Below are 20,227 nucleotides of genomic sequence, written 5' to 3' on the forward strand. Positions count from 1 at the left end.
TATTTTATTATCTGTTAACCGTTGACGTATGTGAGTACCATAGTTTAAACGGCCGGCATTTCTGGGTTATTCAAAAGTTTTATTATGTTTTAACACCTGAGCTTGTTACCTGTACACTGGCTAATCCAGCTTGTAGTAAAACTGGGAATGGGTGAAACTGCTGTGCAATAGGATTCTTACTGCCATCCCTGAACTAATGTCTATAGAGGGTGGGGCCATGGAAAACACTGACATTTCTCTTGGCATAAGAAACCCCCCCCCAACTAAATGTCGAAGTTACTAATCTGAAACAACAACCATCACTGCAGCGTTTCATTTTCCAATTAACATTAAACGCAATGATTTCTCTGTGAACTTCCACTGCCTGCCAAAGGCACGACTGAGGCCGGGCAGCAGCTGTCAGGGATGTATAAAGCAGAGGTGCTTGTTTAAGATAGGGGTGGAAACTGCCGATTGATAGAAAAGCATCTGCAGCCAGATCAGTGGTGTATTACAACGTATCATGTAGGGCTGCTTTCACAGACCCTGGTTTAGCTCGAGTCTTGGACTACCTTACCTAATTTAGCATGGAGTAGTCCAAGATTTGTGATAGGTCAAGGTTCATGGAACCTATTCTTAATTACTGGTACATTCAGAAGAAAATGACTATATGTATGTATGTAACCAAATTCTTCAAAATGACATGAAATAAAATGGGGCAATCATTTTCAAAACTGTGTGTGTGTGTGTGCTGATGGACTGTATGGAGCTTTATGGTAAATATAACTGCGTCATTTACAGGTCAGTAGATGAACCTCTGCTATACATTCAATGTAAAGCAGCTGTGTGACTGATCACCAGCAGTATCGCACAGAGACATGACACATGTGCCTGAACCGGGTCATTTGCATGCAACTCAAAGCAAAAAACTTCCATATTGAAATAATCAAATAAGCCATGTAAATCTGTCCTTCTTTTGTAGGGATTTCCAAAACCTGCACGCAAGTACAGATTTACAGAAGCTCCTGTATCTTCAAAAACACCTGTTGATTTTGCCTGCCTATGTTTATAAGTGTATCAATATTGTTTCCTAGTTAGTTTCAGCATTTTTCTGATTGGCTCATTAAACTACTGTACCAAATAGTAAACGAGTTGCTGTTCCTTTAAGGGATGACAGCTCCGCGCAGATGTGGGTGTGTCGCCGCAGCGTACAGAGCAGGCGCAGTGCGGTCGAAGGTGGTTCAATGCGGGGCCGGTCGGGTTGAGCTGTAGGACAGAGATAACACAGCGCAGGACCCTCTGAGAGCATCATCGGGCAAGCGGGACGGGGACTGATATTCGTGAGCGGCGGAGGAAATATGCGGTCGTGGCAAAGCAGGATGTGCATACGCTAAGAAGGAATATAAATTGAACAGGTAGGCTTTGGCAGCAGTATAAGAAAACTCGGGCATAACCACAGTGGCTTTTTGGAGGTGGTGGTCTTGTTCCCACCGCACACTGCAGAATCATCATTATCTTCGCATACCATCAACCCTTTGCAAATGCCGTCCGTGTTAGGAGGGTGGTAGTCGCATTAGCACCGCGGTGTGTATATTAGAGGCTAGTTCAATTGCCAGGCTTGTTCAGTCGAGCTGTCTGCCCATTGTGTGCGTGTCGCGATCTGTAACTGTGAGGGAGAGCTGAGCTTCGTGTGGTTGATTCAATTCGCCCTGGTCGGGGGATGAGATGAGGAAATCGGCTACTCTAAAACTCAGACTGTCTTACGGGAAGCAGGTGCTCGCTTATTATTAATGTGTGTGTCTTTCTCTACCTGCGTGTATCAGATTAAATGGTATTTACGCTACTGTTTAGCAATATGCTTTGAAAAGACACAGCCATTTCTCCAGTTATCAGTCAGGATAATCCAGGACATATCTCTGTTATGTGCTGGAGTTGCGCTCAAATTCTGACCGTGTTGATTTTAATAAAAAAAAAAAAAAAAAAAAGATGCGTGTGATGGGAAGGCCCAAAATAAAATTTGTTGTAAATAGATTAATTTGTTTTATTTTACGTTTTTATAGTCATCTTTATAAATACACGTTGTATTGCGTCTTTTCATGTGTCTAATAGGGCGATAATAAAGATTGTTTTGCTTGTACTGTATAGTATAAACAACCACGCTAATTCCAGATTTCAGTAATAATATTGGTTGATGTTCTGACGGTTATGCTTATTTGTTTTGGAGAGGTATTCCTTCATTTTTGACACACGTTTCCTTTCTGTCCAGGTGCAATACGACCATGGCGTGTAATTGTTTGCGTCCTAGTCCTCGGCAATAATACAGCACGAGAATTTGAGATTCAATAATAAACAAATCACACCCTGCGTGCCCTTGTTGACTCTGGACCGAGGTGTTGTGAATTTGACAAATAACGTTGCAAACCCTAATCCCTCTGAACTAAAGCAGCTACACTTTTAAAGGCACTATTTATTTTCCATCATAAATAACAGAAATATTGTGAACAGGTTGTTAACGCTGCTGTTTCTGCTGAATGCAGACCTTGTTGGCAGTCCAGTTTGTTTGCACGGTAGTTTTAGCTGCAGGGACACATCCCCCACATTGGGCACGCTCCTGCCACTGCTCCAGCAATTGGATTAATAATTATTCAAGTCCTGTTTGTGTCTCATACTTTGAATGAATAGCTTTATTGCACAGTGTACATCGTTCACTTTCTCCCAGCGCTCTCGTCCCTCGGGTGCTGTGACCACAATTCTGGGGGTTAAAACGCAATTGACCCAAACAACAAACATAACATACAATTTCTTAAAAATAATTACATTTCATGTGTCAGTGTATTTGTTGTTTGAATTTTCAAACACTTTGGATGATTGCACCACCAGTGTGACTTCATCTAGATAACCAGCCAACATATCTATTAGTATTGATTGATTGATTGATTGATTGATTGATTTTTGAATCTGGTGCATTATTTTTTGTGTCCAGTAGGCTTAACATTTTATTGTGGTCTTCATTACCATGGCAGTTGCTTAGGTAACTATCTGCTTCCGTCTTTGACTATGCTGTTAGTCACCCAATCACCCCACCTTGAGAGCCTGGAACTCAACAAGTATCATCATGTGAATCTGCATTCATACCTTTCTCTTCTGTGCTTCCACAGTGCAGGAGGATATTCTGGGTCCTCTTCTAGACAGGTAATGATACCTCCACTTGGTAGGCATACAGTCAGTGGGTTAAAGGTATATAAAACCTGTATACAGTAGAGTCAGTTATACGATCTTTGATCACCGGTGGTGTCTAATCAACCGAACACTCCTGGAATTACATGTGGTGTGTTATGCACACGGCTTCTGCTGCTAAAACGGCTATGAGATTTAGCTGCCAAAAAAAGGACCAGCAGACTGAAGCAAATGAAAGTTACAGAATTATTCAGACCACCAAAACCTTAGCTGGAGCATTGTGTGCTTTAAATTGTTACAGTTAAGCAAATTAAGAGTTTTCTTCTGTTTCATCAGTAAGGGCTGGAGATCCTGTCTGTTATTGAGCCGCTAAGAACTTTTATTTGATTAAATTCATTTGCACGTTATTACAATGCCTTAACAGCAAGTATCAGAGATAGAAACATTTTACTGAATTTTCAAAGTTTACTGATTCCTAAAGTTCTGTAATGTGTCAAAGTTGTACTGAATTGTATTCTTGGATTGATTTTCAAAGTTTGGTATATGGTACTCTTAATTCCAGTATTTCATTACCACAGCTGCAGGTGTTAAAGTTTTACTGAACTGCATTAATTTAATGATTTGTAAAGCTTTGTAATTTTGTATGCTTAATGTGATACAATAGGTTACTAGCTATATATCATCAGTAGGTACTTGTGTATGTTAACTTTATTCTGTACATAAAGGTACAGTAATTGTTATTAATACCTGTTCAATTATCCATACAAATCTATTATGCTAACTAGTATCGGTCCCAGTTCGTTTGGATAATTGACTCTCTTCTGTATTTACATATGTTAGATAAGGGTCTTGCCTTGAAGCCATGTCCGCTCTGTAGTTGATCCCTGTATAACAAAAGCACCTTGTTTTCAATTGCTTATGTTCCTGTTTAAAGGCTTGCTGAGCTACACCGTGCAGCGCAGGTGTCCCGCAGAAGCTGAGCTACACCGTGCAGCGCAGGTGTCCTGCAGAATCTCTCGCTTCTGTGTGGGGCTAATCCTGCACCTCTGTCTTTGCACATGTGGATTCTGATCAAACACAAAGCAAGCAAATACATACTGTAAAGCTGAGCTTTAGCCGTTCAAGTTGTGCTCCGCTGGAACCTTACCCCTTCTATTAGAACGCTCCTTGTTAATTATTAAAGGCAAACTGATTAGGAATAACTACAGATTTCATTTACTGTCTTTTTTGGATCTCAGAGTAAGTTGTTTTAAAAAATGGGATCCTGGTAATGCAAATGCCCTTTTCCCTATTTCTTTCTTTTATTTGTGAGTTGAAATTTACACTGTGTGTCAGAGATTTACGAACGTAATGACTGTAAATGCATCTCAAATTATCGGATTGACTGGGTCAGCTCTACATGTGAACTTTATATCCATGGCTAATGGGATGTAGTGGAGGTGCCCATGTAGGTACATTGAGTTTTATGTGCCTCTAGAAACCTGCTTATCCAATTGTGATAAAATGTGCTTATTGAGATTCTGGCAATTGGAAGATATCTGAGAAATCAATCTGTCCCTGTGTGCATATGCGCACTGTATTTTTGTCACCCTTGCATTTTAAGTTGTACATACAGTGTAATCGTCCCACCTACTAACATAGGAATAGAGAATACATGGTCCGTGGTGTTACTGACTGTCCCTGTTTGCTCCCTGGCAGGGACAGAAGGAGCTGTAAGGATGCTCTGAAGAGCAGTGTGCTGGAACCCGGCTCCTGTGACAGCGAGGGAGGGCAGCGGTGGCGATGTTGCCCGGAGTGGGCGTGTTCGGGACAGGCAGCACGGCCCGGGTCCTGGTGCCCCTGCTGCGGGCCGAGGGCTTCTCGGTGGAGGCGGTGTGGGGTCGCACGGAGGAGGAGGCCAGGCAGCTGGCGGAGGAGCTTGGTATCTCCTTCTACACCAGCCGGACGGACGATGTGCTGCTGCACCAGGACGTGGAGCTGGTCTGCATCAACATCCCACCCTCCCTCACCAGGCAGATCGCTGTCAAAGCTCTGGGTAAGAGGGGACCCTGCAACACAGCAAAGCTGGTCAACCTTGTTTGGATAAAAGAGCCATATCAGGAAGTTTTTATAGAACAATACCTATAGAAAAAATGTATCACTTAGTTTACAAGAGAGCTGAATAAAAAGAAGCAACAACATACAGCAAGCCGCATCTCCTTCTACTCCTTATATACAGTATCTGTAGATATATTATGTCATTGTAATGTTTTGGAAATCTAGTGTTTGAGTAACTAAAGCCAAAGGGTGCTATTACTGTATGAAGATAAACAATCTCTAGACCACTGGTTTGGCTTTCTGCCTTCCACATTAAATTTATATAGATGTGTTTCCAATTCTGGAGCTACATCAACACATTTCTGCCAGTAGTACAGTTATAACTGGGCCAGCTTCTAAAGCAAGAATCCCACTGCTGTGGAATGTGTCTGAAATCTGCCTTTTATTATGATTGGCAAGACTGTGATTATTCTACACGGGGCTTTGAGCCAGCTCTCTAATAATCCTACCAGAATAAGTTACTAGCTGACAGTGTTCTGCTAAATTGCTGCAGTCCTGAAACGATTGTGTTTATTTCCTAAAGAATGATACACCGAAACGTGAAATTCCTGCCTCGCAATGTGTTTTCGCTGTGTACAAATGTCTTACTCAAAGCTGGCATTGCAGCAGCTTTAGAAGTACTTTTACTGCAAAACGTGGATAATTACAACAGCCTTGTAGAGAGAAGCACTTGAACATTGCAGAATAAAAATACATGAATACTGTGGCTAAGATCACCAATGGATTATTCTCCACATTCCTTGTGCACTGTTTTTTTTTCTTTCTGTGCAATAGGGTTAGCTGCTTTCCGTGTATTTCATGGAGGTCATGCTTGAGGACCACCACCCAGCTACAGCAGGAAATGAGTTCTGAGAAGAGAACAGATAACAAGGCTTCCTTTTCCTGTGTTTTGCTGCAGACTGTCACTGCCATCAGGGCAGAAGCTAAAGAACTGAGACTGTTTAGAGATTCAAAGCAAAACTGACTGGGGTCACTGTGTGCTTGAATTATTTCCTATCTTATTCTCTTCTTTTGTAATGTGGACTTCTTACCTGCATATTTTGATTGTATTTAGAAAGGTTCTTATGAAAAAAAGGTCAGCCCAGGGCAGGGGGGTGGGTGTATGTGTAGGCGGTTAATATAGAATTAAAGGATCCAACGCTGTAGATAAGTAGGTCTGATCAAACAGGTTTATTTTCCCCAGCCATGTCTGGTATTTGCGACAGTGAATTGCCTGAGTATTCAGAGGTAGGTGCTGCATTCTGTTTGACAAACACTTTTTTTTTTAATAAGACTATGGAATGCTGCAGAACCAGTATCCTGGAGGGCAGATTCAGAGCACAGAAAAGGGAGGGGACTGAGGTGAGGAGAGCTGCAGGTGATGTGTGATGTCAGTTGCTGGGGTTCAGGTTACAGTAGACGGCAGTAGAAAAAGCAGCCACACATCTGTAAATGCTTCCCTGTCTGTTCTGTAGGCTCTTTGAACCTGCTGAGAGAATGCCTGCCTGTTTGCAGAGCTCAGCAGTTTTAGAGGTTGGTGTGTGTGGCGCTTGTCTCTCTGGCCCTGTCTCTGTCCTCTCTCCAAACAAAACCACAGCTGTGAGACTAGGGACTCCTCTTTCAGACGGAAAGGGTTGGCTCATAATTCACTCAGCAGACTGCTGCCAGACAGAGAGAGAGGCGACTTGGACGCTTCTGGAGTCTGTAGCACGTCTATATGTATGTATGCTGCATATACAGTCTTGCTGATGTATTATTTTTATTTATAATCCCAAACATAAGATGATCTGTAACCCATCCCATCAACAACCTATTTTGAGAGCACTTCCCATCATTGCAAATGCTGTTTTCTGCGCTGCAATCTACAGAGGATGTTCCACAATATAGGTTCAGGATATAGACTGATGACGGGCTTCATTTTACATGCAACAAGATACAGTAATGTGTTCTGTTGCGACCGCCGCTAATGCAGTAAATGATTGATGCTGTGCGAGGTAATGAAAAGGAGCCCCTTTGACAAGTGTTGCCATTAGACGAACAGGAAGGCAAAACTTTTGGCAAGCTGTGAATGATTCACAGGAGGCCCCTGGTGCGATCTGCATTGTTCACGCTGGGTGAACGCAGCTCGTGACTTGAAGGGACACTTCCTGTCGCTGAGTGCCTGACGGAAATGCATCTGTCAAGGAGAAGCGTGAGCCGGGCCAGCTTCTTCACGCAGTCCTTTCCGATAGCCCAGGGTTCACGGTCCCCTGAGACCAGGAGAGACCCTACCGTCCTGCTAGTGAAGGGAACACACGGAGAAACAGAGTCGCTGGCTCAGCAGAAGAGTGCACTTCCCCTGTGCCTGGACTACCCTGTCGTTATATTCATGTTTAGTTTTATTTTATTAATTTTTGCATTACAATGCTTTTTATCCGAAAGGCTGACCTTTCTGTGTTTTTAATAGAAGGTACTCGGATCGGATAGGTCAATGGAAATGCAACACCTAGTTTACAAGGATGTCCTGTCTCTGTATGCAGACATTGGGGGGGAATTGAAGCCTCGTTTGAGAATTAGCCAGGAGGGGTGGGGGTCGGGGTGGGGGTTTAGCTATAATTGCAGTGTATTACTTAATGCCTTTGGTCTTCCTTTATGGAATTATGGTATTGCTGATAAAAAGGCGCAGTGGAAATCAATATTTAGATAAATGTTGTTGCATTGCTTTCCAGTCAGGTCTGGTTTGTGCTGTGTTGATATGAGGTGGTGCTTAGGGAAGCCCAGCGCTGTCTGTGGATAAACCATTTGAGGCTTGTCTCTCTTTTATCTCCTCTTTTCTAATGTTGCAGAGAAAGTGAAGAGGAGGTGTGCTCAGATTCTGAACAGGGCAGGGAGCGCTGGCGGTTTATAATCAGCATTCTGTTTGAAGGGTACCTGCTGGTTATCATTTACAGAACAAAGATATCATTTACAGAACAGAGATGTCTCTCTGTTTCTGCCTGATAGAAAGCACATGCAGTTTTAAAGCATTGTAACCTGGGAAAGGCAGCTTATTGCAAAGAAGTTATTCAAGAGGCTGGGACACGTAATCCCATTTGACTGTAGAAGCATACGTTCTCTGTCAAAGCGCTTGTTTTAAGGTGGCATGCATCTTATTTTTTTTTGCTTTCCCAACAAGTCGCCACTGTTGAGGAATGCTGAAGCTCCCATAAAGAGCCGTTGAGCCACGAGACTCCATGCCAAGTGGTTGAGGTCAGAGCTCTTAGTTGCTATTTTGCCTTAAACTTCATTCAGAATTATTAGTGGCAAGACTATTATCCCAATTCATTTGTGTTTGGCAGGTCACATGTTCTAAGCCTACACAAAGCTCATGTAGGTGAAATGCTAGATTTAGTGGTCCGTGTTTCGCCCAGCTTGTTATTAAGGCAAATCTATAATTGTATTTATTTATTTTTGGAGACTTGCACTAAAGTCCTGACCTTGTGTTGGAGTGCCCTCTGGTGTAAGCTCTGCAGATAACAACCTAGTTTTTCTTTTCTTTAATTCTTTATTTTTAGCAATGATACTGAAAAATAAAGGCAGTAAAAAAGAATAATTCAGTCCCAGAAGAGTGTACAACGCAACGAATCTGCGCCAGTATATCTACTTTTTTTTTTTTTGTGTCTTTGTCTAGGGATCGGTAAGAATGTGATCTGCGAGAAGGCAGCTACGTCAGTCGACGCCTTTAAGATGGTGACGGCCGCCCGCTACTACCCCAAGCTGATGAGCCTGATGGGAAACGTGCTGCGATTCCTGCCTGCCTTCGTGCGCATGAAGCAGCTGATTGACGAGGGCTACGTGGGGGAGGTGATGGTCTGCGATGTGCGGGTGTACTGGGGCAGCCTGCTGAGCAACACCTACAACTGGATCTGCGATGAGCTGATGGGCGGGGGGGGCCTGCACACCATGGGCAGCTACATCGTGGACCTGCTGAGCCACCTGACCGGGCAGCGGGCCCAGAAGGTCCACGGCCTCTTGAAGACCTTTGTGAAGCAGAACGGGGCCATCAGTGGGATCCGCCACGTCACCAGCGACGACTTCTGCTTCTTTCAGATGCTGATGAGCGGTGGGGTCTGCAGCACTGTCACCTTGAACTTCAACATGCCCGGCGCGTTCGTGCACGAGGTCATGGTGGTGGGGTCGGCCGGCAGGCTGGTGGCTCGGGGCACGGACTTGTACGGCCAGAAGAACACCTCCTTCCAGGAGGAGCTGCTTCTGGCCGATACCTCGCGCCTCGGCACGGCTGTGGAGAAAGGGCTCAGGGAGGTCCCCTTGCCCTACCTGAAGGGCATGGTGTGCATGGTGCAGGCTCTCAGGCAGTCCTTCGAGGAGCAGGAGGACAGGAGGACCTGGGAACACAAGCCGGTCTCCATGGCAGCGTCCTTCGAGGACGGCCTCTACATGCAGAGCGTGGTGGACGCCATCAAGCAGTCCAGCAGGTCTGGAGAGTGGGAGGTGGTGGAGATCATGACAGAGGAGCCCGACGCCAACCAGAATCTGTGCGAGGCCCTTCAGAGGAACAACCTATAGGATCTGCAGCTCCCATGTGCAAGTAGACCCTGTGCTAGAACAGCTGTTGAACCATGAAAAGCTCTCAATGTTTGCAATCTTTGGAGATTTTTGTATGTAATTTGACTAGTTTCACTATCTCGAGTCACCAGCTAAATTCACCTCAGTTTGAGGGGTGCGACAGGGACACTGCAATTCAGTCTTTTGCACGTTTGCATCCCCAGGCACCAACTCAAGGCCTCTCTCAAGAGTCTCAATTCACCTAAATAATCCGTTCATGGTTTGGGTGTTCTCAGGTCAGCAAGACTATACACAGCCTTTAAAAGGTTAATAATGGCACATTATCTAGGTCATATAATGCTGTTCTACTTCATGAATTTGAGTTGATATGTTTTTTTCCCATATATCGGTTTGTTTTCAAATCTAAATGAAAGCTCTGTTAGCCTGAATAATCTGTGCAGTCCAGCACGGTATGTTTACTTTACAAACATGTATCGCCTTGGCCTTTTTGGTGTTCAGGTCACTTGTGTCAAGCAGCTAATATGCACCCAAGCTTGTGTTTTTGCAGGTTTTGGATGTTGCACTGATGGCCTCCTACCTATTGTTTTATTTGTATTTCTGTAGAATGACCTTTTTCATGCTTTACATGGGCATTTTAAATTGAAATCTACTGGCTACAGTGGAGATAATTAGGACTCATATGGCCTTTTAAAGTCTTATACCAATTAAATGAGCGAAGGCTTCTTTGGGCTATTGTGGGGATAATCATGTATAAAACTGAGCACGAGCAAGACTGCACTTTAGCTGTGATACTGATGGTAAATAATTAAAAATAAAACAAACAGCAACAAACAAATGAGTTGCGTGAAGGCATGTTCCTCTTACAGGTAGCCTGCCCTTCATTTAATCAGTGCTGTGGTGTAATGGTGCATGAAGGACCTCATTTACAACCTGAACGGGCAGGTACTGGAAGTGAAGAGGCAGCTCCCAGTCTATTGCCTGCCCCTAGTCAAGACTGCAGGACCTGGCACTGCATGCTTCATTAACGGAGTGTTCAAGCCTGCTTCATTAACAGTGTTCAAGATTGCTTTCCCTAGTGGAATGTACCATGTAACATGGTTTCAGCTCATTCTTGTTTGCTCTTAGTTTTACAATGGTAACAATGAGCTGACACGGAACCCCTCTCCCTCCAAATATTTTGCTCTGTTCTGGGATCAGAATCCCACACGGCTGAGTCGTGTGCTATGACCAGGCAGCTCACTGCCTCTTCTGCTGCCTCTTGTGCTTTTTTGACTTTCAAAGCTGTTCATTTGTGTACTGTATATTGTGGTAGTGCGGAACACTGTATTTATGTCCTTATTTTAGTTTTTTTGGTAAAATATTCTCTCAACTGCATATTTTTTAAAGCGTGATTTCACTGTAGAGGCACAGACCAGTCTCTTAAAAGCTGTATATAGTTTGTAGATGGATATTTATTCATTTGGTTTTTGTTATTGATTCATGGGGAGTTTATATATATATATAATGTGTGTGTGTGTTACACTGTATGACAGGTGTCAGACTCTCTCATGTTTTTAAAGCCTTATTTTAAAAACAATTCTATGTATTTTAATGTCAAATTGAGAGTAACCGTTAAAGGAAATTAAACATGTTGTAGCCACACTGTCTTTGTTGCTTCAATTATGATCCCCCCCTTTTTTTTTTTTTTTTTTAAATCCCCATCGTGCTCCAACAGCAACTGTGGCTCACTTTATCCAGCAGATGTCGCTGTTTGGCAAAGACAGGATAATATTCTCTATACTGGGTATATGTGGTGACTGGCCTAAGCTCATCAAAAGGCCACCAGGAGTGTAACAGTTGGTTTAGTTGTTCATTTTACACACTCTTTACCAACCCTAAACACTAACAATGTGTTAGCGCTGCTTGTTTCTTCAGCCTGGGCTTGTTTTGTGTCAGGCAACTACACACATACAGTAATCCCCGTTTAGAATTATTTCTATGAAATCGACTGCCTCCTTCCCACTCACTATCCAGCCCATCTTTATAAATGTCCATAATGAATATAAATAACCACCCACTCTGCACCACCTCTCAATAGCACAGAGACATTTGTAATAAGAATGTCGCTGCAGTGTGTATCCTTTCTTTAATACAAGTTGTCAAATTGGCGTTCGTGCTCTGGTCGAGTTGCTACAGAGGGTTCAAGAGGCTTCACTACACCTGCGGTGGAGACAGTGGAGGCACTAAGGAAGTGGCACAGATGCTGAGCATCCTCTCGATGCCGTCCTGTGTTGACTGGTCTAGCTGCGCTATGGCTGGCCTTTCCCTTGAAGAAGACGATGTGTATGCCGCTGTCAGGGAGGTGAATCTCTCTTCAGTTGAATCTCCTGGGGTGAAAGCACAATAAAATAACACTGGATCTTTTCTTGTCAATTTTAAATAAATGCAGCTAGTGTGTCTGTGATATGCTGTTAACATATAGCACATTGCTTCAGTACTCTTGGTGCCTGTGTGTATAAAGTCTCCGTTTCCCAATGCGGAGCCTGTGAAAGGTGGTGAGACTAGACCCTCTTGATAGAGACTGGCTTGCTGGAGGCAGGGTCAAGGTCACTTTTCCCCTGTAAAGCTCCCCAGTGCATGACACTTTGGAAAACCCTGGTGATAAAGCCAGGTGAAGTCAGGCCCTCAGAGGTGAAAGGCTAGTGTAATAACAACTCGCTGTGCAGCACACAGCCACCTCCCTCTCGTCCCTGGATTACCTGCTGGCTGAAGGGACGATGTTGAGGGAGGGATGCTGGAGGCTTGCTGGTCCTCAATAGAAGGCGATGGATGCACCTGAGCAATCCTTGTGTCCTCCGAGGGCGTGTTGAATTCGGGGAGGCTGCTGTTTATGTATTGATACAGACCTCGTGCATGTTGCTGTTTTCCAGAAAACACTAAAAGGGGAAAATAAAATATTCTCCTACATTTAGATTGCTATCTAATAATAATATTTAAGAGGGTGGAATGTTTTTGCTTTTAGGAATGTATTTCCAAGGTATGTATATTTTATCTACAGCTGTATGTTAGTAATTTAGAATTGTAAATTATAGCACTTCTCAGTAATTCCTGACTATTATACAGGGTGATTAGAAAATAAGTTTACCACATCAATGATACAGTGCGTTTAATCACCCTGTACATATACACACTGTGGCTAATGAAATTAAAATATAACTATTGGTAGATTCAACAAGATAGTCTGATCCAGGCAGCTCAAACAAGTCTTTTCATAGCATAATAAACACTGCTCACACTCCATGGCTGTAGGTGAGGCGGGGTTCAAACACTCCCCAGCTGTGCTCTGCTCCCTGGATGAGACGTCTCTTTTCTGCTTCCTCTTCAGAGTTTTCCTGGTCTGCAGAGTGGCTGAGGAGGGTTTCTTTATGCTGCTGCCGCCTCTTATACACTTCCTGGTGAAGTCTGGGTGCTGAAACACGTGCATTTCACCTCTGGCCCTGACAACAGGCATTTGCAGAAGGTCATCACAGACTCAACCTATGATGTAGCCCGAGTACCCCACTCCCGAATAGCAAATGTAGTATTGTATTAGTAATCACTATTGTCTTTATATATATATATATATATATATATATATATATATATATATATATATATATATATATATATATATATATATATATACTGTATGTGTGTGTGTGTGTGTGTATAGAGAGAGAGAGAGATACTGTGTGTGTGTGTGTATATATATATATATATATATATATAAAATAAATGTCTAGGTGTTTGTTTTATAATTAATTTTGTAATGTACTTCAAGTACTAATCCCAGCTATTATTATTATTATTATTATTATTATTATTATTATTATTATTATTATTATTTTTAAACGGTGATAATATCCAGTAGAAATTCTACTTCCAGTAATTTAACACCCGGCATCCTAAGCAGTAATATATGTACGTGTGACTGACGTTCAGTTCAGAGACAGGTGAATGATCCGCGGCGGCCTCGGTTGTCCTGTGTTTAGGCTGATACTCACTTGGCCATCTTCCTGAACCCGTAAGCGCAGAGGAGCCCGTGCATCATGGCGATGTTTCTGAAGTTCTGCAACGCCAACAGCAGGTGCTGGTGCTCCCGGATCTGCTCTTCGTACAGTCTGGTGTTGATGATGACCGCCTTACCCTCCTCGTCCCACTGTAAACACATGCACCTTGAGGCATGGAGGGGACGGGGTACTTCATTTTATTACCCTATTTTAATTGTGTTTATTTTATCAATGGACACGCACACAATACATCGCTTTTACAAACTGCTACAATGTAACCGTAAAACACTGGAGCGTGTTTACAAAACATCAGAAAAAACGACAAAAAACAAACACGTGATCACAAAAAAAACGAAAATACCAGGGATTCACTTAAACGATTTCACACACAATTACTTCACCCCCTTTTTTTGTAAAGTTTTTTAATTGTTTAGCTCAGCTTACATGTACAGTATTAATTTTATGAATAAAGAAAGAATGCATTTAACTATGTATGTATGTAATACTTGAGTACTACTGGGAAATATATCTGTATTTTCATTTTTACGGGTTTTTTTCTTAATTACTTAAACTGTACATTCATTCCACCAACTATTTTTTATGGTCATAATTACATGCGGTATAAAAATAAATGTGCGGGGTGCACTTTCACCCAAACCCAGTAACTGAAACCGGTGGCATTCCAGTGCCTAACCAACCACACGACACCGCGTCTACAGTACCTGTTCTAGGCATAATCCTACCTGGAAAGCTGAGAGAGTCGAATTCTCCACTATAGCCGCTAATTTTGAGAGGAACCGCGGGGTCGAGAGTTTTCGAGGCGTTTTTTGTTTTCTGTTGCTTGACATATTTCAGTTTCTTACATCGTAATTAAATTTGAATGTTTTGGATTACAGGTACTTCACCGCGTGACTACAAACGGTTTGGAACGAGTTAACAACACGTGCCCAGGTAATACTGTTTATTTTGTCAATTATTATTATTATTTTGTCAATTGCTTCTTTTTACAATAATTATACAATAAAAATATTTCATATTTGCTAAAACAATAAAAGAAAAAACTCATATAAACTCAACATTACATAGGCTAAAATATAAAAATGACCACTATGCATTTAAATATTAACATTGTACCAACATTTACAAAAAATATAAAACAAAGAACTCAGCGAAGAATAAGACATACATTTTCATTTTTGTCTTGATAAATATTATACAATATATATTTTTTAAAAAGTTGTAAATGCATTTTGTATAGAAAAATATATTTCAGGTAGACCAAGGTGCTATGCTAGGGAAGCGTCCTAGTGCCAATTTAAAAAAACATTCTCTATCCTATTAATCAGAAGCAAGTATGTGTGCATATCATCTAATGAATTGGCATTATGAGATGCTATTGAATTGATTTAAAGGAAAACATCAAGCACACGTTTTTGTACCAAACACAAACCCTAAAGCCCATGGAACACAAGGCATCCTTCAGGGGCCTTTTGAAGTATCTAGAGGAATGGCTTTGTCCTTGGGGTATCCCGGGTATACTTTTGCAGGGCCAGCCTACTGCCAGAAAGTCTTTGATTGATGTATATTCATACAACACAGTAATGCATACATGAGCTCCCTTCATGACTGGAAATTGCTGTTGTTGTGGTGCTCATGTACAAAAAGAATGATTTTGAAAGCTTGGCAGCTAACTGAATACGCTGAATACTACTGTAAACAGCATACCCCAGAACAGATGTAAAAAATAATTTAAATGAATCAAGGGCTATATTCTCAGAGCTAGTACCTCCAGATCATCATTAGCACATTTATTTTCAGCAAAAACACACCCTATAAAGATGTCAAACTGGAGAAGAATTCAGGCATTTCACTGAGTGGCTTGTGAGTTGTATTCTTTTTTTTTTTTTTTTTTAATTGTAAATGTTTGTTTTTTTTCATTGAGAAAGCAATTGTGCAAATGAAGATTGGGAGTAAATAGCTCCTGAGAGTTTAGCCGTAAATGTTTTGTGTAAATTTAAAACATACATTTTACATACCATGTCAATGGTTGTTACACTTTCCAGTGTTCACAGCAGCATACTATGGTACAGTACAATGCATGTCCATGGGGAAAGAGCTTTATTACTGTCCCTGTCATGGTGGTTGACTAGTAGTTGCAAGTTTTTTTTTTTTTTTTTTTTTAACCAGAACCCCCCCCCCCCCCCCCCCCATTAGCTACCAAAACTAGAATCTGCGAGCGGGTGATGTCTGCATACCTTCACGCTGACGAATCAAGTCTGGGAGAGAGGGCCGTGTTGCTTTCTGATCTGCATGCTTTGTCCGGAGCCATAATAGAGTGACCCCCCCCCCAGCACTCGCTGGTTGGTGGGCCACTGTTTGGCTGCTGTGCTCAATGTGAACCGACAGACCTTTTCACTCGGGAGGTTTTCTAGGTGCTCCTGAGCGACGTCTCTGCACTCTGCACAGCTTACTCTATTTCAGTCACAGCGCGAGGGGGTTGTAAAAAGAAAGGAAATTATAAATAAATGCGTGACTCAGCGGTTGACGCTTTTTAAACACTGAAGACAGAAGCCCTGCTGGGTTCCACTACAAACCATGCACGATCAGTTTCTGATTCACCAGACGTTCTGGTCACTGCTACAGTCATCCTGGGAGGCACACTAGGGCATTGACCTTTCATGACACTTGCTTTATTGACTGAGTAGTTACTGCACTTGCAACCCATTCTAATTCAGCATGCCTCTACACTGTTGCTAAGGCACTGTGTCGTTTGGTTACTGCTTTTGATCTTGAGCAGCTTAATGATAATCTGTAAACTTCAGATAGCGTGGTAGAATGTTGTTGTTGTTATTGTTGTTGTTTAAGTTTGAAAGTTGCACAGTGAATTACAGATGATAGATATATTATTAAATGTAGCTGGTTCACTGAGGGCACAATGTATAAGAGCTGCACTTCCACCCGCATGGACCTCTCAGAACTACATTTCCCATCATCCTCCTGCTCACTGGCAAATCCATCTCAGTTACATATGTGAGCAGGAGGATGATGGAAATGCAATTTCAAAGTTTTAAAAAAAAAAAAAATTAAAACAGTACACGCACCTTATGTAAACAGTTGTAGCAACACATGGGAACATGTAACACAATAAAATAAAAAGATCCTTATGTACCCTTTAAGGAGTGCATGCAAATGCAGTGATGCTCAAGCTGGCTGAGTGGCTCTAAGTTGTTTCCTCTTCAGTGTGCGGAGCCTCGAGTCTGCATTTCAATGAGGTTTCACTAAGAAGCATTCCTCTGAGAGTGTGCTGGGAAGCATTCTAAATACTCATGTTTTTTAGTTGAGTGCATGAATCTCGTTCCGAGGTTAGAGAGATTGACTATCCTAATGTCCACAAGAAGGGCTGGATGTGAAACTTTAGCATTGCTGCATACGCACTCTTTAATGTGAAAGTCAAGCCTGGCTGCACTACGGGTAGCTACAGTCTTTCTTTTATTCAAACTTGAAAGGTTTGTTTCTGTGCAACACCTGTTCAGCGCAGTTACTGTAGGATCACCCAAAGGAACCAATTTGAACCTTTCAACATGTTCTGAAGCACGACCTTGCTGATAAGAAGAGTCCTTCCTTGAATATACACAGAGCCAACTGCAGCACCGTATGTAAAAATTGATCTACTTGCTTTTGTAGAAAAGCAGTATGTGCCCAGGGGAATCTCTTGGCTATTTTTATAGCCCTGGTGATGCTCCTGTGTGTGTGTGTGTGATAGACAGCTCTGTGCCACTGCATTCCCTGTCTAGGCTCAGAGGGCTATTTTTATTAATAATTGAACATTGCCCAAGATCATATTGGAAAGCTCAACAGGAAACCTCCCAGTCTTTCTCTCCCTGAGGGGTAAGTCCTGGCCAATCACACACATTCACCTTGCTTCTGAAACTCCGAGCCTCCCTCAGAATTGTAGCTGAGGGGCGGTCAGGGTCTGAGGTCATGTCTGTGTTCTATGATGTCATAGGTCTTTTGCCTGGCCAGTACTGGATGGGAACAGCAAACAACAACCCACTGCATATTTAATTAAAGCTGCTGTTACTGTACCTACTGTATGTATTCCAAGGAGATGTTAAATGAATATTAGTGAGCAGTACACTACACGTTCAGGGAACTACCTGCAGCGTCTATCAATGTATCTGAATCGATGGGTTAAGAATGATGTTGGTGTGTATATCTTGAAAAACAGAAGTAAAAAAGATTGTAATCTAGGTAGATTAGTTTTCCCTTGTTAATTACAAAGCGACAACCGGTCGTTAGTTGTGTTATTAACTTCAGTGCCTTCGATCTTCTCTCGCTGAGTGATTCTGTATTATCCTTCTATGTTAGATAAAGTAGCCTCAGATGTCATTGAAATTGTTCTTGTTTTTTTTTTTTTTTCATTTCCCTCTCTATTTTATGATGCCTGCAATTAGTTCTGGGTTATTATCATCTTGTGCTAAATATGGCCCTAAATATTTTTTCTGCTTTTCCATTCAAATCCTGTGGCAATATGACTGTTCTATTGTGTCCCCGAATGCATGTGTCAGCTCAGAGAGAGAGAGCACAGTTGAAAGCTTATATTGTAACATACGTTAGAGAAATGATGAAGGCTGCTCAGGGCAGAGCTAGATTAACCCATTATGTACCATATCCATTTTTCTTTGAAACAGTCAGAACACAGTTTGGGCTACAAACTGCTGCGTCCTAGTTTGAGGACAGTCAAGTTAGACTTGTCTGTAATCAAACCAGTGAAATTAACCCTTTCTTTGAAAATAAAGAAATGAGTCAGCTGGATTTTAACTCAGTTCTCCAAGGAGAACAGCTCGGCATACTAGTGAGCCACTGTGTCATCTGTCTTCCATGAAAGCGCTTGCTTTTTCATTTCCTTTATAGGAAATGAACCAATTCTTTGATAATAAAGGAAGGAATCAGCTGGGTGTGAACCCCCCCAGGAGAAACAGCACAACCTGCTAGTGAACTATCACACGGCACCGCTGGGCTCCAGACGAGAGGATAGCCTTGCACATAAGATCTTATATCAGCCTCCTTATATTATTATTATTATTTTCATTCTTCAGACCACACACCTTGTCCCATTTGGTAAAACTAAGTCTATCAAAAAGGGCAGTCTTTGAAAATGAAAGGAAGACACATGCCCCTCACATGGGGGGTTGAACCCACTAACTTGCAAATCAGATGCCAATGCTCTACCAACTGAGCCAGCCAGAGAACTGATGAAAGCCCCTGTAAAATGCCAACTGGTACTTGAATTCATTGTTTGTACAATATATAGGAGTAGATTGACTGGATCATATTTTCGACACACAAGACAAGGCCTGGACCACTACTCTGGTGTTTATTTAGTTGTATGTAAAAATACAATGGGAAAAACTAAGAAAGTGTCATGCTAGAATAGCAAGTTTGTTTATATAATGTTTCAGATACCACTGCACTTGTAAGATCGCTTAATTTTTAAATATTTTTACCAAGATATTCAGTGAATAAGGGGGTTGCGTGGGATAAGTGGGTAATATGTGTCCCACCAGTAATTCTGTACCAACACCATTATTCTTACCACCAGTGTGTGTATATCTATCAGAATACAAGTCACAAATACAAATTATTATTAAAAAATACATTAACAAAAATAATGTAGTTCATGTGCAATGTTATTGATTATTACATTTTGTTAATAAATAAATATCATATTTGTAATGATGAAAATGGATGAAAAATAATTACATTTATCAAGTAAAAGCACCTGATTAATAATAATTATTCCTTAAAAAAATCAACAATCCAGCCAAAAAATGCTGGTTTGAAACAGAACAGACAGTACAGTGGACTTCATAAACCACAACATCACCATGACAGTGACAAACTGTACTGAAGCAATGCTTGAGAATAGGCTTGCAGTCAGTATCCATGTTACCTGCAATTCAAAACCCTCCGACATACATACAGCACAGAACAGCTCTCAAAGCACATACATTACATACATACAGCACAGAACATCTATCATCATCGATGACTGCTAGGAATAATAATAATAATAATAATAATAATAATAATAATAATTAAACATGTCTATGCCAAATGTGCACCCCTGCATCGTACCATGCATAAACATCGTACTAAACTCCAAGGCATGCTACAGAACGCCTCGAATCTAAACCAGGTATCCCTTGGAAAGAAGCTGCCAACTCCAGGGGACAAACCCCTGGATAAACAGAATTGAAATAAATATACTTCAAAGAAATAAATAAATCATGAAGCAATTCCAGGGATTCATTCCTGCCGGCATGCGGTCTTAGTATAAATAAGTGCCCTGTCTGGGGATCTGTGTGAATAGAAAGAGCAGCTGAGGATCACCCCCCCGGGCTGGTCTCTGGTCTCAGAGA

General features: G+C 41.8%; 2 protein-coding genes across 7 annotated transcripts; one reads left to right on the forward strand and one right to left on the reverse strand.

The window, feature by feature from the left end:
• The first annotated feature begins 1,155 nt into the window (after positions 1-1,155).
• Positions 1,156-11,416, forward strand: LOC117425887 (glucose-fructose oxidoreductase domain-containing protein 2-like). Of its 6 annotated transcripts, none has more exons than XM_034904599.2 (4): positions 1,419-1,752; positions 3,138-3,171; positions 4,855-5,191; positions 8,882-11,416. In XM_034904599.2, the coding sequence occupies exons 3-4, from the start codon at positions 4,939-4,941 to the stop codon at positions 9,775-9,777; spliced, it is 1,149 nt and encodes a 382-aa protein (XP_034760490.2). In that variant the 5' UTR covers positions 1,419-1,752; positions 3,138-3,171; positions 4,855-4,938; the 3' UTR covers positions 9,778-11,416. The 6 variants fall into 6 exon arrangements, with proteins under 6 accessions (XP_033899068.3, XP_034760490.2, XP_058849842.1 ...); XM_058993859.1 differs by having other exon boundaries at positions 1,419-1,563; XM_034043177.3 differs by lacking the exons at positions 1,419-1,752; positions 3,138-3,171 and adding an exon at positions 1,156-1,394.
• Positions 11,417-11,440: 24 nt separating this feature from the next.
• On the reverse strand, positions 11,441-18,708 carry LOC117425369 (uncharacterized protein C16orf86 homolog). The gene is made up of 5 exons (XM_058993860.1): positions 16,061-18,708; positions 13,800-13,954; positions 13,051-13,253; positions 12,516-12,692; positions 11,441-12,143 (listed from the first exon to the last, which is right to left on the reverse strand). The coding sequence occupies exons 2-5, from the start codon at positions 13,844-13,846 to the stop codon at positions 11,971-11,973; spliced, it is 600 nt and encodes a 199-aa protein (XP_058849843.1). The 5' UTR covers positions 13,847-13,954; positions 16,061-18,708; the 3' UTR covers positions 11,441-11,970.
• Positions 18,709-20,227: the final 1,519 nt, after the last annotated feature.

The sequence above is a fragment of the Acipenser ruthenus genome, chromosome 20, assembly GCF_902713425.1.
Source record: "Acipenser ruthenus chromosome 20, fAciRut3.2 maternal haplotype, whole genome shotgun sequence".
In the NCBI taxonomy this organism is placed as follows: Eukaryota; Metazoa; Chordata; class Actinopteri; order Acipenseriformes; family Acipenseridae; genus Acipenser; species Acipenser ruthenus.

What these genes read in the sequence shown, in the direction of transcription:
- LOC117425887 (XM_034043177.3), top strand. Translation starts at nt 4,939, where the DNA reads ATGTTGCCCGGAGTGGGCGTGTTCGGGACAGGCAGCACGGCCCGGGTC. An exon ending in GATCGCTGTCAAAGCTCTGG is followed by an intron (nt 5,192 to 8,881) that starts GTAAGAGGGGAC and finishes GTCTTTGTCTAG; the next exon opens with GGATCGGTAAGAATGTGATC.
- LOC117425369 (XM_058993860.1), bottom strand. Translation starts at nt 13,846, where the DNA reads ATGATGCACGGGCTCCTCTGCGCTTACGGGTTCAGGAAGATGGCCAA. An exon ending in GGGTTCAGGAAGATGGCCAA is followed by an intron (nt 13,254 to 13,799) that starts GTGAGTATCAGC and finishes GCCTGTTGTCAG; the next exon opens with GGCCAGAGGTGAAATGCACG. An exon ending in ATCGTCCCTTCAGCCAGCAG is followed by an intron (nt 12,144 to 12,515) that starts GTAATCCAGGGA and finishes CTTTCACCCCAG; the next exon opens with GAGATTCAACTGAAGAGAGA.